The sequence below is a fragment of the Camellia sinensis genome, chromosome 6 (assembly GCF_055761805.1).
Source record: "Camellia sinensis isolate YWXY chromosome 6, ASM5576180v1, whole genome shotgun sequence".
In the NCBI taxonomy this organism is placed as follows: domain Eukaryota; kingdom Viridiplantae; phylum Streptophyta; class Magnoliopsida; order Ericales; family Theaceae; genus Camellia; species Camellia sinensis.
The window spans coordinates 129,875,095-129,897,626 of NC_138966.1; the positions used below are offsets into that span (position 1 = coordinate 129,875,095).

The following is a 22,532-nucleotide window of genomic DNA, read 5'->3' on the forward strand; positions in this document are numbered from 1 at the left end:
AACTAGTACTGATAAAACAAGAACATTTTATCTGTGTTACATAGACTCATTTGTGTATCCAAGTCTCAAATTTCATCTAATTCTCATGTCCAAGATAACACAGCTAGAGTTCATATTTCTTAAATGCTTCTTTTACTTTCTCAATGGTAAATTCACATTTACAAACTAAAATTAAGCATTTTATGTATTAAATGCATGGTTATATAGTAATCAAGAGTACTGGTACATACTTGTTGAGTGCTTGTCCAACTAGGCATAACTCGTATCTCACACTTAAAAGTTGAGTATCCAACATGTTCACAAAATTTGAAGTCCATGTTACCAAGATTGTAATGTACTGGAACAATGGGATTGGACAAATATTAGTAATAGTAGGTACATGAGTCCTGCCCCTCCATTACTGGAATAAGAGAATTTCCTACAAAATAGTTGGAATTAACTAGATACCTGTGGTATATATGGTATACAAAGTGTAAAACTCTGTTGAAACTCACTGTTGGTAGCATTTTATTTAGGACCTCTTTTACTTCCCTCACTGTAGCTATGCTTATTTGAGATGATTAGGGTAAAGATGTGAGATATATGTTGGACAATTGCATCTGTTAATAACCATGTTTGCATCTGTTAACATTAGAACCATGTCTGTAACAATGTCTTCAAGTTATTCCTATGGGACATATTATTAGAACCAACTTCCATTAGCACCAACTTCCATTAGCACCAACTCCCATTAGCCTTCTCCTCATGTAGGCAGATTTAAAAAAATGGCTTCTTCTTCTAACATTAGCGACATGAGATTGGTACCGAGGCTGTGCAATTGTGGAAGAACAGCTGCTATACATATTGTAAGAACCAACAAGAACGGAAATGAAGGGCGTTTGTACTTTGTTTGCCCATCGAAATATGTAAGTTGGTAATTCTAGCTATTTTCTTCCTTTATTAGACACATTAATATTTGTCTTATTGAACTAATGTATTCGCATGCATTGCAGAGTAACCCTCCCACTCATCATTGCAATTACTTCAAGTTCGTGTCTGAAGATGATGAAGACGTTACGTCTAGAATCCGTTCCAACAATACAGCTGCTGCTGGTATAACAATAGAAGACTTGAACGATGTAAGAATGAGGCTTCATGACATGGAAAATGGCTATGGTCGAAGGCTGCAAAGGATGGAAAATAATATGAAAAAGATGGTGTACTTCATTGTATTTTGTATCATTTTGTACTTTATGATGTAACTTTTCGACTTTATTGTATTTTTGGGAAACTTAATGGAAGTTTGTATCCTTTTGGATTTTATGTACTCCGACTTGTTATCTATTATCTGTTATGGAATGAATTTTGGGGAACATTAAACTTCTTATCTGTTATGGAATGAATGATGGAATTTTGGAATGTTGGAATGAATGATGGAATGTTATGTTATGTAACTATAATACATGATAACCAGCAGATTCTGTGATGATGAATGATGGAATGTTATGGAATGTTATGTTGCACAGGCAGATTCTAATGGAATTTTGGAATGAATGATGGAATGTTATGTTATGTAACTATAATACATGATAACCAGCAGATTTTGTGATGATGAATGATGGAATGTTATGGAATGTTATGTTGCACAGGCAGATTCTGTTCTTGTTGCACAGGCAGATTATGATTTATGTGGACAGATCAGGATACCCTTTTCCTCCTTGAAGCATTGGACTGTGATGTTGCTGAGCATGTTGCTACAAAAACCAAAGCTTAATATAAAGGATGCTTTTATGGACTGTGATGATGAAAAGGATGCTACTGTCAAATAAAATGCAGATCTGAAGCATACCAGTTTCAGAACATCAGAACCAATTTCAGAACATGCAGATCAATTTCAGAACATGCAGATCCATTTCAGAACATCATAATTTCAAATCCATTGTAGATCCAGTTTCAACATCAGATCAATTTCAGAACCAGTTTCAGAAGCAGTGTTCAACACAGCATGACTTATTAATAACATGAACCAGTTTTAAATGAACATGTTTAATAACATGTTCAACACAGAAACAGTTTTAAATGAACATGAACATAGAACCAGTTCAATAACATGTTCAACACAGAACCAGTTCAATAACATGTTCAACATGAACATGAACAAGAACATCAACCAACCAACACATAAATTAAAAAAGGATATTAACAATAACAGAATCAGTTCACTTGGGTTTAACATATAAATTAAAATCAACTGTAATTGAACATCAACCAGTATAACTTTAACATCTAAATTAATACATTGGTCCTTAAAAATTGACACATTGGTACTTTAACATCACTTTCTAGCAACAGTTTGCTTCACAATTTCAGAGGCCATGTTTTCACGTTGCAGCCCAATTTCAGCATCAGTTTGGTTCTGTTAATGGTTGTCCATAGCCTAAAAAAAAAAAACAATTTTTAAGCAACTATAAATACATGACATCATGGAATTTTCAGCCACTATAAACTAAAAATACATCAAGGACGAACCTCACTACACATTGGAGTAGTTGATTCTTGAGAATATCGAAACCCAATGTCATATCCACATGAACCTTGTAGTAGTGACTGGAATGTTGGTTGAGTTGGCAAATAATTTGGCACCACATACATCTCCCGCAAATTGTTCGCCTACAAGAATGTCATATATGCTTTCAGTTATGGTTTTAGTCACATATTATATCCACGCAAAAAATACAATGTTAAAGTAAGACTTACATTATATGTAGGATACATCAATGGCGGAGGAATGTAATTACCACCCATGGGCAAAGATCGAGGAAGAGGATGAAGGGGAGGAAGAGGTTGAAGCGGAGGAACATGTTCACGAACATATATATCTCCTCCAACAGATAATGGAGAAGGCGCAACTGTTGAACTTGCAATAGATTGTGACGAAGCCAAGCTATTAACACGGGATTTTTTTTTGGAGTTCACTACCAACGTCGCTTCGAATCCACCTTTGACCCTCCTTTTGCCCTTACTAGTTGCCATCTTTTTCTTCAATCCTTTTGGTTGCACAACATGATTCACATCTTCACATTCCACTTCAAAGCTTTGGGTATCATCATCATTACGTACTTCATTTCCAACACCAAAATGAGCACTTAACTTGCCTTCAACATCTGCACCTAATGTAGCAAGGTGTACAATACAAAAATCATATGTTTCTTCAGTTTCAGCAGCTCTACTTGCTACTGCTCTAAATGCAGTCATCAATGTCTTATACCGTGAAGCTTGTTGGAATTTCACATCTATTTGAATGTCATTTTCCTTAATGTGTTGCACAGTTTTGGCTCTTGCTTGTTTGGTCCACCTTTTCAGAATGTATTGTGGAGGAACCTCTTTCATCTTCAATATGTCTCTAATGACCTTCAATGAGTGAGAACAAAAGATTCCTTCCCTTTCAAACTCTGTACAATTACAACCCAAAGAGCCATCCCTCTCCAACTTCACTTTCCTTGCATGTTTGTTACCAACATCAACAACTGTGTAAATGGTACTAGCCTCGCCATATTCAATTGCTTCTATGTCCGATTCAATGGATTGAAAGTACTCATTTTGAAATTCCTCAAAGATCTTTTTTGTGTAGACGTTACCCATTTGAATTAACATTCTTATTGTTGCTTTCACCTTTGGCAACCTTTGGCACAAAGCATAGCCCGTTTCTAACTCCTTGTATCGCTTCTCATAAAGTACCCTTTCGAAATGCATGAAGAATTCATTTAAGTTGAAATCAGAACGAATGTAATCCTTCAAAAAAGCATTAAAAGATTCACTAAGTTGTGTGGTACTCATTCCCGCAGCCCATGTTGATCTAACATAAGGCCATCCCCATTTTTCTTTCACCGCAAAAGTCAATTTCAACCAATGGTTTTCATGCGCATCATATTTATCAAGCATTTCCGCCCACTCTAATTTCCATTGATTTGTATCTTCAATGTGAAAGAAGAATTTATTTAGTACACCCTTCACCCCCTTATCTTGGAACAAACAGTTAACATGTTTTAATGCATTTTGCATCAAATGCCAAGTACACAATCGGTGACTTGTGTCAGGCATAACGATGGGTATGGCTTTAGCCATTGCAGCATCTTGATCGGTGAACAAAGTTTTCGGTGCCTTCCTTGACATAGCCTCTAGAAAGTTTTCAAACAACCATACAAATGATTCAGCGGTCTCATCATACAACAATGCTGCACCAAATATAACTGTTTCCCTGTGATGGTTGAATCCCACAAAAGATGCGAACGGTCTATGTTCTTTGTTTAACTTGTAAGTCGTATAAAATGTGACAACATCACCAAATTGGGCATAATCCATGATCATTTGTGCGTCGGCCCAAAACATATTGGTTATTTGCTCCTCATTATCTAATTGAACAGCATAGAAGAATGAAGGATTCTGCAAAGATTTTTCTTTAAAGTATTGCAACACATTGCCTACTTCCCCATATGCTAAACTTTGTTGTCTTTTGGTTCTCAAATAATTTTTAAAATCTAATTTCGTAAAACCAAGACATTGCCTTCCACCAGCTTCCCTACCCATGAGTTCAAAAGACTGGCCCAAACGAAGACCAGATTGTGCCGCTAAATCTAATTGAATTGCTTGGGTATCGGATATCTTTCTTTGTGACGGCAACATGTGGGCACACTCGGGTGATACAAGATCATGGTTGTGTTTTTCTTTGAAATCAGTCACAACATATTTTCCAGTACCCTCATGTAATTTAATATAAAGTCGAGCCTCACACCCAGTCCTAGTTTCAGCTCTAGAGTTTTTTGACAATGGGTCTCGCTTGTCAACCTTTCGAAATCCCTCCTTGTTGCAAACCAAAAGTCTATGAATAAGTTGATTAGTGAACTTGTCCTTCTTACAATAATAACTTGTCCTTCTTACAATAATATCTTCTTATGCTAAACCCCATTCTTCCTCCATATGTATTATAAAATTCATATGCACATTGTTCAGAATCAAATATCATTCCCAATTTTGGCTTCCAATCACAGTCATTCTCAGGTTCCATATCGATATCAAAATGCAACTGAAAACCCATATAAATAAAATCTTAAGTTAATGATAGTTGAGCTTCTTACTAAGATTGCAGGGTTGCTTAGGTTGTAGTGCTATGAAAATGAATTGAAATTGGTTTATAGATAACATTTATCTGGTTTATAGATAGGACCATATGTCATATAAGGAAAATTACTCGAATTAAGGAAATTGAATTATTCATAAGGAATTATCTGGTTTATTCATAAGGAATTATCTGGTTTATTTATCTGGTTTATTCATAAGGAATTATTCATAAGGAATTAAGGAAATTTATCTGGTTTATCTGGTTTATAGATAGGACCATATGTCATATAAGGAAAATTACTGGAATTAAGGAAAATTACTGTAATATAGATAGAAATAGTAGTTAATAACACAAGCAATTCAGTTATTCATAACTGGCAGTCTCATGGGTCAAAAATTATTCATGAGATTCAATATAACATATCTACACACCAGTTAATAATTACATGACCCATGAGACTGCCATGTCTACAAAAGGCCCATAACATTACCATGTTCTATCCAATTTACAGTGTGTTCTATTAACTGGCAGTCTCATGGGTCAAAAACCAGTAATTTTATGGTTAAAGAAATAGCAGTTTATGTAAGGTTCCAGTAATTTTCATAAACTGGCCTATCAATTTTAAGGTTCATGTTCTGAAATTGATAGACCAGTCTATCAATTTTAAGGTTCATGGTCTATCAATACGAGTTTATGTAAGGTTCCAGTAATTTTCATAAACTGGTCTATCATAACCTTAGAAATAGCAGTTTACATAAACCGGTCTATCAATTTTAAGCTCTTTACAAATTACAGTGTGTTATATTAACTGGCAATCTCATGAGCAACCAGTAATTTACAGTGTGTTAACCAAATAGCAGAACCTTAGAGAAAAGTTAAAGAAATCATAAAGAGGTAAAACACACTAATTAATGAAAACTCGTATTCGATTTCTTACCTTATTGTCGACTATAATTTGTAAAGAGCTTCAGTCGAAAGCTTTGGAGGTAGAAGAGTACTCTGTAGAGGCTGGAGCGGTGGAGTTCGCCGTCGGTGAGGATGGGTTCGCCGGTGAGGATGAGGATGGGTTCGACGGAGGCGAGTGCTGCGTGAGAGTGAGAGTGGTGTGTGAGAGTGAAAGTGAATCCCTCATCTGAGCTGTGTTGTTGTTTTGTTTGGGCGGGAAGTCGAAAACACAACATTTTTGATTTTTTTTTTTTTTTTTTTTTATAATATCAGTCGTTGGATGACCAACGGCTCATCTGAGCCGTTGCCCGTAGGAACTCAAGGACCTTTCTCAAGGAGAGGATCCAGACTCAGTGTTTTGAGCTTCTGACCTCCAAATTGGCCTCATCAAAAGAGTAGTTTTAAGTTTCATTTTTTTTTTTAATATTATTTGGGGATTAGCTTCAAGTTTCATGTACTCTCGATTTTAATAATTTTTAGGACAAATAACGACGGTAGTTCTTATATTTTTATTTGTGTCATTTTGATCCCTATAATTTCAATTAGTTGGATTTTTACTTTGAATTTATGAGTTTGTCTCAATTAGATCCAATCAATTGTAATTCTTAACATTTTTTTTTATGAAAAATACGTACATAAGAGCATCTCCAACCATTATTACTATAATGTTATTGCTATTGCTATAATTTGATAATGAATAGTGATATTTTGCCAAATTATAGCAATGATGCTCCAATAGTCATTTGTTATTTTTGGCAAATCTCAACCAACTTTCCCTCCAAATTTGTAGGTGTTGTTTGGATATAGGCTTTTTTGTGATTTTATTTTTGTTTATTTTTTGTCTTTTGTGACATTTTTTTACCTGTTTGTTAAAAAAATTATATATTTATATTATTCCCAACTAGACAAATATAAAAAATAAAAAAAATGAAAAATTGGAAAAAAAAATTGTTTGATTAATTCATCCGACCAAAAAACATATCACTACATATTTAATAAATTTTTTTAACTACACATAAAAAATAAACAATCACTAATTACCCACCAACAACCATCTAAATTAAAAATTAAAAATTAAATGACATTGCTAAATTTAAAAATACATTATCCCATAATTATTCATCAGGAGGCATGGGGAAATAGTAATTTGGGCTGCTGACATTTGAGGACCACTTGGCAAAAATTTCATTTTTTCGCATTGTGTAATATGCTTTTGTCTGAGGGTCCAAAAGAGAAATGTCAGTAGTCATTATCTCATGTTCTTCTTTTCTGATCTTAAGTTCTTTCATTTCCTGCAGTGCTTGAATCCTTTTTTCTTCTCTTTCATCTTTTTTCTTTTCTTTCTCAGCAAGGTGTTGGTTAAATGTCTCCAATTGTATGCTCATTTTTTGAACTTCGGCTTCAACCACTTGATTTCTCCGAAATAATTCTTTTGAAATTTTCCTACCCATAGGCCTTTTACCCCTTGCAGAGACACAGCCCTCACCAACAGTTGGATTGCTACCAACACTTGGACTGGTGTCATCTTCATGAGAAATGCAGTTATCCATAGGGGAATTGGGGGCTGAATCAGAGGAAAATGGTGTATGTATCCTTGACTTCACCGTATTCATAGGAGCTCCATCTTGCCACCTGATATTGTTTTGCAAGATTGACCAACAATGTTCAAAAGTAAGATGCTTCTTTTCATCTTGATGGTATAAAAGTTTGCTTGAAGCATCTGTATCAATAAAATATTAAATTAAGTAATTATTTAATTTTTATATGAGACGAAATAAAATAAAATAAAAAACTAACGTAATAAATGAAGATGAAATCTTACTAAATCAACTTGAGACATCCCACTTGAGTGTAGATTTTCGACTTGCGCTAAACATCCACGAAATTTGTTAGAACATTTCATGATTGTACCCCATCGAGATTGGATAGAAACTTATTTTCTTGACTGATCATTCTGAAGGGAGCAATAATTTTCATAAATTCTCCCCTAAAAGTGAGTATAAGATTGTGAATTGCCAACAATTGGGTCTTCAGAAATGTGACACCAAGTTTTACAAAGTGTCATATATTCAGCAATGGTGAATGATTTTCCTCTCTTCATTTTTGATGAACCTTCCATACCGATTATGTAAAGAAAATATAAATAAAAATGTAATTTAGAAAGTTTGTTGTGAAATGAAATTGAGTAAAAGGAGAGGAGAAAAGGTTTATATTTATAGAAAAAAAAAGAGCCGTTTTTTTATAGTCGTTTTAACATAAAAAAGAGCCGTTGTGGATATGTTTCACTTATGTTTTTATGTAATTTTTATTTTTTTTTAAATGAATAAAGTAGCACACTTGGATCTCAGCCATTGGATTGTTATTAATCAATGGTTGAGATCAATCATGTGTATGTGTGTCTCTATCCTCTCATCTCTGTGTCTCTGCCCATTGAACAAAATAGCACACTTTGGATAAACTTCAGAGAAGATCAGAGAGAGAGAGAGAGCTTCGAAACACTTCGGATCAGTGAAGATCACCTTCTCTCTCCCCATGTATCTCGGATCATTTCGAAACACTTCAGATCAGTGTCTCTATCCTTCGGATCACTTCGGATCAGTGTCTCAAGGGTTCGTCCTCTCTGTCTCTCTAAAATTGAAAACCTAGAAACCAAAACCGAAACCCAGAAAAACCCAGAATCAAACAGATGTCGGAGATGGCATAGACAGATCCAGAAGGCATCGATGGAGTACGCATAACCTGGAATGCCTGGCCTCACACCAAAGTCGAATCCAGCAAGTGCGTCATCCCAATCACCGCCTCAATCTCCACGATCCGCCCCCACCTTAACACCCCCACCCTCCCCTTCGGTGCAAAACCTGTTCCACCATCCTCAACCCTTACTACCGTGTCGACTTCACCGCCTTAATCTGGATTTTCCCCTTCTACTTCCAACGCAACCACTTCCCCTATCACTACTCCGCCATTTCCGACACTAATGTCCCCGCCGAACACCACTAGATCATCCACCTATCCCTATCCCTCGAAGCCTTGACCCCACATCTTCTCTCACCCGAAGCTCTCTCTCTCTCTCTCTCTCTCTCTCTCTCTCTCTCTCCCCTTCAGATCAAGCTTCTCTCATCCACCACCAGATCATCCACCTTCGGATCAACCTTCTCTCATCCAGGTATTTTTCTTGATGAATTTGTGAATATTGTGTAATGACCCCAAAATGCGTATAAGAAATCATCTTTATTTCCCTATGAAATGATGTGGTTTAATTTAATTATATTTATTAGAATTGAAGCATTATCAGTTGAGTTACGGACTTAAAATGGGAATTACCAACCTTTATGGGTTCAAAAATCAAAATTGAGTGCTTGGATATGTTAATGGGAATTTTTGGAATTATTTGGGAAAATTAATTTGAAATCTAATTTGTCTGATTCGTTAATGGACGTTTGGGTGATTAACTTTATACTTCAAATTAAAGGCCTTAAAGACTTCAGATACCGGAACAGGGGACATATTTATGATCAGCATAATTTTTAGAGTTATCTGGGAAGTTTAATTGAAATGTGATTTTGTGAGATTCGTAAGGGCGTGTTTGGCCCTTCCTATTTGTGGGAAGCTTTTATATATGCATATATGCCTTATGAGTTGTTGAACTCATCTAATTTGAACCAAACAAAAAATAAAAATATCTAGAGAAAGGGGAAGGAGAACCGTGAGAGAGAGAGAGGGAGAGAGAGAGAGAAGAGGCAAAGCTTCTCCCTAAGGAATTCAACATCCATGGAAGCTTGAAGATGGTTGAAGAAGATAGAAGAGAGAGGAAAGATCAACCAAAAGCTTGGGAAAATTGAAGAGACTAATGGATGAACAAAGGTTTGGGTAAGGTATGTGGCTCTAATTACTAACCTTGTATAGAATCCATCTACTACTTGAAATCATGGATTGATATAGAAGATGTGAGCTTTGAACCCATGAACCTTGATTTTCTAAGAATTCCTTGATTGAAGAAGTAAAATCATTAAATTTGTTTATTGTGAGATTATGGTGTTTGATGAAGAATAATAATGTGAAATTGGTCATGTATTAAAGGGTTTTGGGCTTTGATTTACATGTAATTAAGGTTTGATTTTTGGAAATGAGAAGTCCCACAATTTCAGCCATTTTCGGACTGCTGCTGTCTAGGGCCGCACGTGCGGCACTGTTCACCCGCACGTGCGGAGACAGCTCTGTCCAGCCAACTTTGAATAGGTATATCTTTTGCATCTGGACTCCGTTTTGAGTGATTCTTGAGCCTAAAATCAAGCCCCGGAAGTCTAGTTTCCAATGGCGCTAGTCTCACTCCCAAATTCTAAATACAGAAAAAGTTATACCCAAATTAGTGACGACTGTTCACGTTATGTCCATTAGTTATGTACCATTTCTTCACCTAAACCATTTCCTATCGATTTCTCCTGTTTTCTAAGACATGGATTACAACATATTAAAGAATAATGAGCTTGGTACCACCATGACTAATTGATTGAACGATCAAAGAGAATAAGTAAAGGATCGAGTATAACCTCATATTATGTGTTGTGCACTGTAATTGTAGGTCGAGACGAGGACATTGTACCATTACCACCGGGAACCGATCACTGTGAGTAGTAGTACTTTGATGTACCTTTAACCATTTATCGTTATTGATGTTAAATCTTCGTCGTAAGAATTATGTTGACATGAATGTTATGAATGTGAGAAACACTGTGATATTATGGGAACTTCAAAAGAGTTTATGAAGTTATATATGTTATGTGAGAAACATTATGGAATTATGAAAACATCAAAGGAACTTGTGATTGTGTGAACCCCTCAGGCCAAGGGCTGAACTGTGAAATTGTGAAACCAATAAAGTCATCTATAATCTAATGAGAATGTACTTACTTTTCGTTACTAATTATCAGGAATGTCCTGTTAACTTTACGTTAATTATGTCAACTCATGGGAATGATGTAACAGTTACCATTAGGACTATGTTAATGACAAGGCAAGGCAACTATGTTAACATATAAGAATGATTAAACAAAGGTGTATGCTATTGATAAGAGAGCACATAAAGTAAGTCATTTACCCAAAAGAATTTATGTTCATTCTTGAAGAATGGATTCTAAGTAAATATAAGAGTAGCTACATGTATCCAGATGAATTGAAGTTAATTTGTTATGTTGCTTATGAATTGGAAGTGATCCAGAATCTACGATATGAGTGCAAAGTTTAGCATCATTATGTGACCCTCATGAGAATGTGAATTAGTCTCTCATTGTTAAGCGTACGATAATGACACGATACAACAAGAAATGCTCTAGTTATGATATGTTCCGTTTGAATTAATGAATGATGTTCAAGTATGTTTCAGGCATGTTTCCAGTATGTTACAAGTTCAAGTATGTTCAGGTATGTTTCAAGTATATGTTACAAGTTTAAGTCTGTCACAAGTTTACGTATGTTACCAGTTTATGTATGTACATGTTCAAGTAGGCTACAAGTTCACAATGTTGGGGGATTCCTTTATGGAACGAACAAAAAAAAATACTTATTATTGATTTGCTAGCACTATTACAGTGCCAAGTATAAGCAAGTATGAATTCTGATTTCTATTTATGATTCAAGCATAATGCATATGCATGAATTTATTTCCGGGGTATGACATTACATGTATGGTTTGGTTTGTAAGACCTAATGATTATTGGTATGGAACAAAGTGCTACTTGGAACTAAGTGCTACATTGTGAGCCACTGCTAGAGTCCATGTGAGACACCTCTTGAGTCCATACATATGTGAAAGTTATGAGGCTTATAGCCATCCGTATAAGTTGTTATGAAATAAAACAAAGTGCTACATGGAACTAAGTGCTACATTGTGAGCCACCTCTAGAGTCCGTGTGAGACACCTTTTGGGTTCATATATGCATGTCCAAGGGCTTCATGCCAACTTTACAAGGGCTTTATGCCATATGTTTCAAGGGCCTTAGTGCCATATGTTACAAGGGCTTTATGCCATATGTTTCAAGGGCCTTAGTGCCATATGTTACAAGGGCTTTATGCCACATGCTTCAAGGGCCTCAGTGCCACAAATTTCAAGGGCTTATAGCCACCATGTTTCAAGGGCCTCGTGCCACCATGTTTCAAGGGCTTATAGCCACCATGTTTATGTTGCAAGATTGAACTTAAGGCCGTTATGTACGTAGCACAGAATCAGACTAACTATGTGAACTCTGCATCTTTATATGCATTGCTATGTGTTATGTTTCAATTTAAGCATCGTTTTATTTATGTATTACTATTCACTGAGCTTGGCTCACTCTGTCTAATGTTTGTTTCTGTAGGTAACCAACCAAGTGGTCAGTCCTAGTCATGACACCCGTTTTCTTTTGTCAACCTTCGTGGGTTCAGGCGCTGCACAAAGCCATTTATTTTTTGTAAAGTCTATTGAAATGTCGGCTTAATTTTGATTACCCATTTAAAGTTAAAGAGGTAGAACTTCAATGATTTTTATATAAGCCCAATGATGGGGCTGGGTCTGTACATATGGTTTGGAGCTTTATCTATTTTCCCTGATGAATGTGATGTATAAGAGGTCCTGGCATGTAGATGTAGCTCAATGGAATTTATATGTATAGTTATTTTCCTACTTTATGCTTCCGATGAGGCCCCATATGTTATTTACTACAGGTTAAGTGTTCGTTTTCAAACGGGTCATGCCCAAACTTTTAGGGGCGGGTTTGGGGCGTGACATATTGATATTAGAGAAATTGATATTGATGAATTTGTGAATATTGGAGAAATTTTTGAAGATAAATTTGGTATGAATTTGCTAAAATTCTTGATGAATTTATGAATATTGATATTAATGAATTTGGTATGAATATTATTGAATTTGCTGAAATTCTTGTTCATTCTGATTAATTTGCGATGATTTATGTTTTAAACGACATGGTGAATTTCATTTCTTTTTTCAAAAACTTCATGCATTCTAGAAAATCCCAACTGAAAGGGAAGGAGGGAAGGAGAGAAGGAAGAAAACAGTTTAATTTTGGGTGACTTGGCAAATTTGGCAACTGCCAAAGTAGCTGCCAAATTTGGTACATGATTTGGTAGCTACCAAATTTGGCAGCTGTTATAGCATGCCATTGGAGAAGCCAAGATTGCCCAAGCTGCCATATTATGGCTTTGGCAGCTGATTTAGCCATCCATTGGAGATGCTCTAAGTGACATGTGTCATATTTTTAAGAGCAAAATTATAAATTTACTCAATTTAGTTGTAACGCCCCAAAATAAATAGGATAAACCCGTCTCGTAAGAGAAAATAAAGTTGAAACAAAATACTTTTATTAATTAGAGTTGATATATAAAAGTGACATGTGCATTATACATTCATAAATGATTCATTCTGAATCTACAGCATGTGTTATAAGTAATAATAAGAAGTAAAAGCTAAACAAATATCTAAATACCCTAAAGGTTTACATCTTTCCAAGACCGTGCTTGGTTACAACAAAATGAGTTAGAAGCTCAATACAATTAAAGCCATAGGCTTGTACAAAAGTTAAATACAAAATAAATAAAATAAGTCTTCAGCCCCACAATCCTCCCACACTACGTCCTTGGTGGAGGCATATCACCAGCACATGAAAATAATTTTTCCCAGTAGAGTGAGCTAAAACTCAGTAGAAACAATCTAACACAATGTATGAATCTTAACAAAGATATAAATATGATGTGCACATACAATGCATGTGATAAAACCGTTCATAATTTACAAGATTATAATGTGTCAACTTTTATATCTCATTCCAATGTTCATATCCATTTCATTCAACCAACCAATACTGAGAATACAACTCATCGGGTCTCAAATTAATACAGTTATCATACAAACACATTCATTTGCCATTTTACAGAAATTTTGTCCGCGGGATCAGCACTCATGTATACAAGCAGTTTTCGAGACTTTCACACTAGACACACAAGCCAATTCAATTCATTAGAGTCCATCCCCTTTCTTCTCCCAAACATGGAGTACATTTCCTTTCTCTTCCCAAATATCATACTGTAACAAGCCCGCGTGGGACCGCTAAGCTACAGTTCGGACTCGATTTGTGTCACTGTTCTTAATCTGAACCAAAGAGTCCAAATCTGACAAATCGTTTTGAGAAACAGATTTTGAAAAAGTAGTGCCAAACATGGACTGCTTTGCCAGATACAGAGTCGCCACCTAAATATTTTAAAATGGGGAAATTTAGGAAACCCTGACTCGGTGCCGAAGGCCACATGTCCGTCATCACCGGAGTTGTCTCGGCTCGGGAGCTTGGGTACGATCGGGGAAGGTCAGCTATGAGCACCCCCTTTCGCCCGGTCCGAAGACCGGCCTCTACTAACCATGATATCCATTTTTGAAAACTTTACGTGTTCTAAAACCAATTATTAGCCTAGAATTACTATGTTATGCGCACAGCAAACAAGTATAGACTAGATTGCCTAATTTGGAAATAAACATTGCATATCCGTTCGGTTTGAAAATGCTTTGGAATTTGCTACTCGCAAGTAGGCTAAAATACGGATTTCAACGAGTTTTTCCAACTCAAACAATCCAACCTTCACCCACAGGCATTCAAAACAGTTTAACACATAAGCATCTAGCCACATGTTAAGCATGCTGTCATGGCAACATTCACACTCATGCGATATGCTAAAGCGGAAATACTTACATCGTACTCCGTGCCAAAACAAAGAACTTGTTAGCAAACATGCATGATCCAAGTCCATGTTAAGTGCCTAATGCATCGCATACAAAGTGTTGCTAGAATAGGCTCGGCTATCCTAGACATGTCATGTGAAAATGCACAATTATCACATATTCAATTTTTTGATTTGAAGTACGAATGCAATTAGCATGATGTACCGAGCCTAATGCATGTAATACAAAATGCATGAATGCACGCATGCATAGCATAAGGTATGCTGAATTTAAACATGCCCTAATCTACCACCGTAAGCAGGTAAATAAAAGGGAAGAAAGAAGTGGGGTTGGAAGACATACACACCACCCACACACACTTATTACAGATTTACCCTCACTCGGAGGGACCGAATAAATATTACAAATTAATTAACTACGCAAGCTAATTAATATTACAAATTAACTAATTTAATTAACGAATTAAATAAATTAATTAAAGCAGGAAAACGCCTCGGGAAGCGTGCCACCATGCATGGGCTGCCTCTGTTTTCCTTCCTTTCCTCCTCTGGAGGCTGTCAAAGCCTCAGGACTGATCCCTTGGACAGAGAGGATCACCACCGGCTGATTGAAATTGCCACCGGCAGTGTGGTATGGCCATCGGCACAAAATTGAATCTGTCGGCAGAGAAAATGGTACCGGTCGGCACATTACACTGCCGGTCGGTAGAGTATTCCTGCAGAACCTGCAACTCACAGCAACAGAGGGCAAAACAAAGCATGGCAACACAATTCAAGGCATGTATGCACCAACCATGTCCCTTATCATTGTAATGACTCAAAGGGGCATGTGTCTCGGTTCTCGGACCACCTATCACGCATTTCCATGCATGATGGCCCAAGGAACCAAGTATGCAACTTTGATTTCAAATGCATGCAAACCAAACAAACCAAATAAGGCCCAATTCCTATCACCAAGTCAAGGAACAAGGCATGCATGCAAGATGCAATGCAACCTAAGCATGCAAGCTAAGGATGCAACATGACATGGCGACTCATTTATGCAAGCATACAAGCAAACATAGAGGCATGCAAATGGATGACAAGATGGACTTATACATGAATTAGGCAGCTCTAAAATAGACCTAAAACAGTGGCCAAAAGTGCTAAAGAGTGAGGGCTAAATGGCACACACACACACATGCACATAAGGACCAACACTTAAGCACAAATCAAGCAACATTCAAGCACACTTGAAAGGGACAAACATGAACAATTAGCATGCATTATAAGCCTTGAAATCATGCTAATACATGGTGCCAAGCCAAGCAACAAATCAAGTCAAGCATGCAACAAATGGCCTAAGTGTTCAAAGTAAACCAAAGTGGCATTGAGCTACACTTGACAAGACCAAACAAGGCATGCATTAAACAACTAAAAACAGATTTTTAGCATGTTAAAACAAGGCCAAAGGACTCCTTAGATGGCATCTAAGTGGCTCAAATACAAAGGCATACACAATAGCCAAAACAGGAGGCATGCAACACATGCTTATGAGGCATTAAAGATGCATGCAAGGCAATCAAGCAAGCATGGAAATGGGACTGAAATAACATATAAAGTGACCCCAAATCACCAAAACAATGCAAAGATATCATGCTACACATGCACATACTCAAGGCCAACAAGCCCAAATACAAAGGAGCTATGTCAAGCATGCAAAGATCAACCCAAACGACTATGGACAGAGCTAAAACATGTCAAGATAAGCACATAATCTTCACAAGACTAAGCCAAAAACATGCTCCAACAAAGGCTAACAACCTAAGGCACATTAAGGCATAAACAAGGCATTACATGGCAACTATGCTAAACATGCATGGAGTTCCAAAACCAACTTGAAATCATGTTATATTATGGATATATAAGCATGAAAAACAAATCAAACATGCTCAACACACACTCAAGCATAGGCTTCCTTAGGAGGCCAAAATATGCCCTTTTCAAGGACAACAAGGAGAGGGGGTGGCCCTCTCCTTCTTGGGACTTCAAAGCATCATCTTCACTACTGAAATCCCTCAAGATTTCAGTGGTGAAGAGACCTCAACACCAAAATCCCGGAGCTAGCACAAAATGGCTCAAAATGAGGCCTTTTGAGGCCTAAGGGTGGTCAACAACCCTCAAACAACAAAACACTCTTAATAAACAATAAAGAGGGCCTAAAAACAGAACTTTTTTGCGTTATACAATAATCACAAAAACAGCTCTAAGATAGGTATAAAATTAATGCAAGAATGGGGAAAAAAAGGACTAGAATCTCACCCTTGAAGACCCCTTTACAAATGGTGCTCCAATGGCCTCCTTGAGCTTGAATCCAACACCAAAATCTCAAAACAAACCCTTTAGAACCTCAGCTCCAAGAGGAAGGTGAAACACTAGGTGTTTGTGTGCAATAGTGAGACACAAAACACCTACTGTACAAATAAGAGGGAAAGAGAGATAGAGAGTGTATATCTAACCCTAACCCTAGAAAAACCAGAGCTTGGTCTGTATTTTTTCTCTCCTAAAAATGTCTAAAAGCTCTCTCTTTGCCTTAGAGAGAGCCTCTCTCTATATGCCTCTTGTAAAGCTTACAAGACAAGCTTTGCAAGAGGGAGATCCCTCCATACACGTGTATGGAGGGGAGCAAAAGCAATACAGCTGTCTAAAAATATCTGCAAAAGCAGATGAACAGCAATCGGCTGGCCAAAAATGCCATCCTGGCCAAAAAGAGTGCCGGTCGGCAACAAATAGTGCCGACCGGCAACAAAGAGTGCCGGCCGGCAAACTATATTGCCGGTGGCATCAAAAACCAGCCGGTGGCATCTAGCCACTGCCGGTGATGGGTGGGAATGGTCTACAAGCCCCACCCTGCCTCTCAAAGGCAAGATGCAAGTGTTTGGTGCAAAACCAGACACTAAACGGTCGAATTCGGGGATCCTGAGGCATGGCGCGCGAGCCGAGACCTCCGGGAACTCCAAACGAACACAAACATGGATAATCACCGAGTGTTCAAACGGTGACGTCCAAGTCTTGAGGACGGTCAAAAATGGGGTGTCTACAGTTGCCCCTCTTTGACAGAACTCGAAAGTCATAACAATGACGGGAGTGAATGTCAAAGCCCAGAGACGACCCATTTTTGACAAGGCCGAAGACTTAGACAAACATACAAGACAAATAAGATATGCGCCCGAAGGCTGGGGCAAAATGCAAGACAATGCACGAAGCCGAGCATAACTTATGATCATGCAAAGAAAGCTGTAATGAAGCAAACATGCGACAATTTTAAGCTAGCATACCAAACTACACTACAATGCAGAAAGGATGTAAGAGAATTATGGAATTCTCAATACGTCTCACTCGGGAGATACAATACCTGTGCGGCTCATCTGGTTACACCAGCTTCAAATGAACCGTACATACAATATCGTGCCTGCAAAGAAAACAAACTTAACAGGTACAATATTGTTAGCAACATGCATGACAATGCAAGGATAGTGGTGTACTCGAAATGCGTAACAGCGCAAAGCAAGTGGGGAGCATGACAATGCCTTCGAAAATACAGACATGTAAGTGGAGCATGCGGTCTACGCAGGCAACGAAATTGATCATAAGCATGCGGTCTACGCAAGTAATAAAATTAACGAAAATGCGGTCTACGCAATCAAAACATGCGGTCTACGCAGGTAATGAAAATAAATATGCGGTCTACGCAATCAAAACATACGGTCTACGCAAGTAATGAAATTAAGCATGCGGTCTACGCAATCAAAACATGCGGTCTACGCAGGTAATGGAATTAAACATGCGGTCTACGCAATCAAAACATGCGGTCTACGCAGGTAATGGAATTAAACATGCGGTCTACGCAATCCAAACATGCGGTCTACGCAGGTATTGTAATGAACATGCGGTCTACGCAATCAAAACATGCGGTCTACGCAGGTATTGTAATGAACATGCGGTCTACGCAATCAAAACATGCGGTCTACGCAGGTAACGAAATTTAACATGCGGTCTACGCAGGTAAAACATGCGGTCTACGCAATCAAAACATGCGGTCTATGCAAGTATTGTAATGAACATGCGGTCTACACAATCAAAACATGCGGTCTACGCAGGTAATGAAATTTAACATGCGGTCTACGCAATCAAAACATGCGGTCTACGCAAGTATTGTAATGAACATGCGGTCTACGCAATCAAAACATGCGGTCTACGCAGGTAATGAAATTTAACATGCGGTCTACGCAGGTAAAACATGCGGTCTACGCAAGTATTGAAATTAAACAATAAATATGCAGTCTACGTAAGGAAAGAAATGATTACAAACATGCGGTCTACGCAGGTAATGTAATTAACATGCGGTCTACGCAAGTAAAGAAATGATTACAAACATGCGGTCTACGCAGGTAATGTAATTAACATGCGGTCTACGCAAGTAAAGAAATTGATTACAAACATGCGGTCTACGCAGGTAATGTAATTAACATGCGGTCTACGCAAGTAAAGAAATTGATTACAAACATGCGGTCTACGCAGGTAATGTAATTAACATGCGGTCTACGCAAGGAAAGAAATTGATTACAAACATGCGGTCTACGCAGGTAATGTAATGAGATGCGCAAAACCGCGCAACGGAATGTAATGCACAAAACAGTGCGACGATTTGAAATGCACAAAACAGTGCGACGATTTGAAATGCACAAAACAGTGCGACAGTTTGAAATGCACAAAACAATGCGATAGTTTGAAATGCACAAAACAGTGCGCCGATTTGAAATGCACAAAACAGTGCGATGATTTGAAATGCACAAAACAGTGCGACGGTTTGAAATGCACAAAACAGTGCGACGGTTTGAAGTGCACAAAACAGTGCGATGATTTGAAATGCACAAAACAGTGCGATGCGCAGAACAGCGCGAGGTTTGAAATGCACAAAACAGTGCAATGCTAAGTGCGACATGCATGCCACACGGAATGTAAATGGGCTTAAATGCGCAACAACGCACGTATTCCAGAATGCATGACAATGCATGGAATGGAAATGCAATGATGATGCATGAGAAATGTGCACGATAATGCAAAGGGGTGCGTGTTGCAACGCATATAACACGTGCATAACAATGCAAATGTGTGGCGCGCGACAGCGCGATGCAATGCACAGAAGTAGTGTGATGAACTCGTGCAACACACACATGGGGTAACTTTTGAATTTAAAAAAGGATACAAAAAGGATACACCTTGCATGAATTCGAGTGCCACGCACTGGAGACACGGCCCGAAGTCAAAACGGAGGCCGGTTGAATGTCGGAGATGCACTTTCTTGCACTTTCTTGAGCTATGAAGACCACGAACTTCTCATATGGCCTAAACAAGGCTGTGGGAACCCCACCGGCCGAAAGATGAGGCCACCGGCTGGCCATCGGCACAAAAACAATTCCATCGGCACAAAAAAGTGCCGGCCGACACAAAACATTGCCGACCAGCAAACAGTTGCTGATGCGGGGCAGTTTTGACTTTTCACCTTGGGTGTTATAAAATAGGGCTTCAAGCCCTATTTCCTCATTTCCTCCACGCCGAAATCCCTTGCTCTCTCTCTCTAGAGCTTTTTCTCTTCCCCGTTTCTCCGTTTCTTCGCGTTCTACGCCCGTTTCGTCGTCGGATTCGCGTTTCTCTTCGCATTTCGGACGTTTTCGACCGATCACATTCTCGTTTCGGTGCCTCATTTGGCGTTCTCGCCTTTTCGGGGTTTGTTCCCCTCACTTTCCTCTTCATTTCCGTGCCCTTTCACATTCCGGCCTTCCCGGCCATTTCCGACCTTCTCGGGAGTTGACTTTCCGGTTGACTCTTCGTATTCCGACTCGGTTTTCCTTTTCCGGGCCATTTTCACACCATTCTCTACATGGCGGACGACATTCCACGTGGCGGGACTCCCCCGGACCACGAGATGGATCCCGGGGTCGAGCTCTTACCACTGAGCGAGCGCCCGTTCGACCCGGCGACCTACCGGCCGGCGATCCACGTTCTGCCCCCAGACGGCCTGCGTCAGTTCCAGAGCTTTGAGAGGTACGCGGCGCCTGAGCTACTACTGCGTGAGCCTACCTCCCACCTTTCATTCGGCACTTCCAAGGTAACTCTCTTCTTTCTGCTTTACTTTCCGCAATGTAGGATACAAAACTGCCATAGTTAGTTGTACTCTTTAACTGCTGAAATCTGATACACCATAGACCGTAGTTGACTGTAAACAGACATACAACTGATATCTGTTTGAGAGTGACACATGCACACACACTGCACTAGCCTTGAATCACCCAAACACACGGCACACACTGTATTTCACTGCATACACTGGCATCCAGTATTTATCTGAATCTGTTAGATTTGCACATATGCTACATCTGTCCTTTCAAAACTGCATTTTGAATGTTGTCTTGCAATTGTCATTTTTTGTTTGCAGGAGGGTTCCCATACCATTCGCGGGTATGGGAATACTGGTGCACGGGAGTGGTATGATGAGCTCCCTAATGCGGTCCAGCGCATCGTGGACCGAGCGGGCTTCGACACCTTCTGCCGAGGGCTCTCTAGGTTGTCCACATGCAGACCTCTTCTTGCTGCTCTGGCGGAGAGGTGGTGGGACACCACCGATTCTTTCCACTTCTCTGCTGCAGGGGACATGACGATGACCCCTTATGACTTCTCGATGCTCACAGGCATCGGGGTAGGGGGTGATCCGATCCCCTTCGACACCGACATGGATGAGTGGACCGCTGCTCAGGTCCATTTACTGGGGAAGGCCCCACCACTAGCTCGTCCAGGCTTCGTGTGGTACTCCTGGTTCGAGACACAGTTCAGGGTTCAGCCCGTTTTGGAGGAGGTGCAGATGACCCCAGAGGACGAGGAGATGTATGCTCGCGGCTTCCTCATGTTCCTGTTCGGGACTACCATCTTCGCCGACCGGGCGAACACCGTGCCTCTCTGCCTTCTCAGCGCACTGGTGGACGTCCGGGATATTCTGCACTATGACTGGGGCGGCGCTGCTCTAGCCACCCTGTACGGATATATGAGCTCGGCTTCTCGTGGCAGCGGCCAGCTGCTTGGAGGTTATTGGCGGGCTTGGGAGGTACATTTCTTCTCCACTTTTTCATTCCTGTCTCGTACTTTCTGTACTCAGTACACTGCACACACTGTGGTCTGCTCTATACTTGCTGTATACTGTACACACGGCACACACATACATTCTGCTTTACACTGACTGTACACTGCTCACACTGTACACTGCACACAATACACTGCACAACACACGGCTCTGCCATTTCTGTTTCATTCTGTATATTCTGCTTTTTCTGATAGTTATACTGACATCTGTTTTGCAGTTGTGGGTTTACGCCTACTTCCCTAGGCTTGCACCCGTACCAGTCGCGGAGCCTCCTCCGGCTGTCCCGTTCTCGAGTCGCTTCGACGGGAGATGCACCCGGCGACCACGGGAGACGTTCGGCTTCTTCCGCCGATATTTTGACACCATCACCCCGGCCGAGGTATGCTTTACTTTCAGTTCATTTAGCTTCGCTTTCCCACTGCATATTTCAATAACAGTAGATAACAAACTGTCTGTCACTTTCAGATCACTTGGCGGCCATGGGCCTCCTTGCCGTCGGCGATGCGGGGTCGGTTCCCTGGTGCTGAGGAGACCTCGCGTTTCCGGATCTTGCTTGAGGGCCCGGTCTGTCGGGCTTGGTACCTGGGG

At 39.3% G+C, this 22,532-nt stretch overlaps 1 protein-coding gene and 1 long non-coding RNA gene across 3 annotated transcripts; one reads left to right on the forward strand and one right to left on the reverse strand.

The window, feature by feature from the left end:
* Positions 1-2,314: 2,314 nt before the first annotated feature.
* On the reverse strand, positions 2,315-5,591 carry LOC114295052 (protein FAR1-RELATED SEQUENCE 5-like). Its single transcript, XM_082876440.1, has 5 exons — positions 5,544-5,591; positions 4,941-5,062; positions 2,737-4,858; positions 2,509-2,649; positions 2,315-2,395 (listed from the first exon to the last, which is right to left on the reverse strand). Exons 1-5 carry the CDS (start codon positions 5,589-5,591, stop codon positions 2,315-2,317), a joined length of 2,514 nt encoding a protein of 837 aa, XP_082732566.1.
* A 4,133-nt stretch (positions 5,592-9,724) lies between these two features.
* On the forward strand, positions 9,725-12,701 carry LOC114262642 (uncharacterized). 2 transcript variants are annotated; one of them, XR_014331787.1, is made up of 3 exons: positions 9,725-9,918; positions 10,626-11,458; positions 11,549-12,701. It is a non-coding gene; the product is annotated as an uncharacterized LOC114262642 (long non-coding RNA). The 2 variants fall into 2 exon arrangements; XR_014331786.1 differs by having other exon boundaries at positions 9,725-11,458.
* Positions 12,702-22,532: the final 9,831 nt, after the last annotated feature.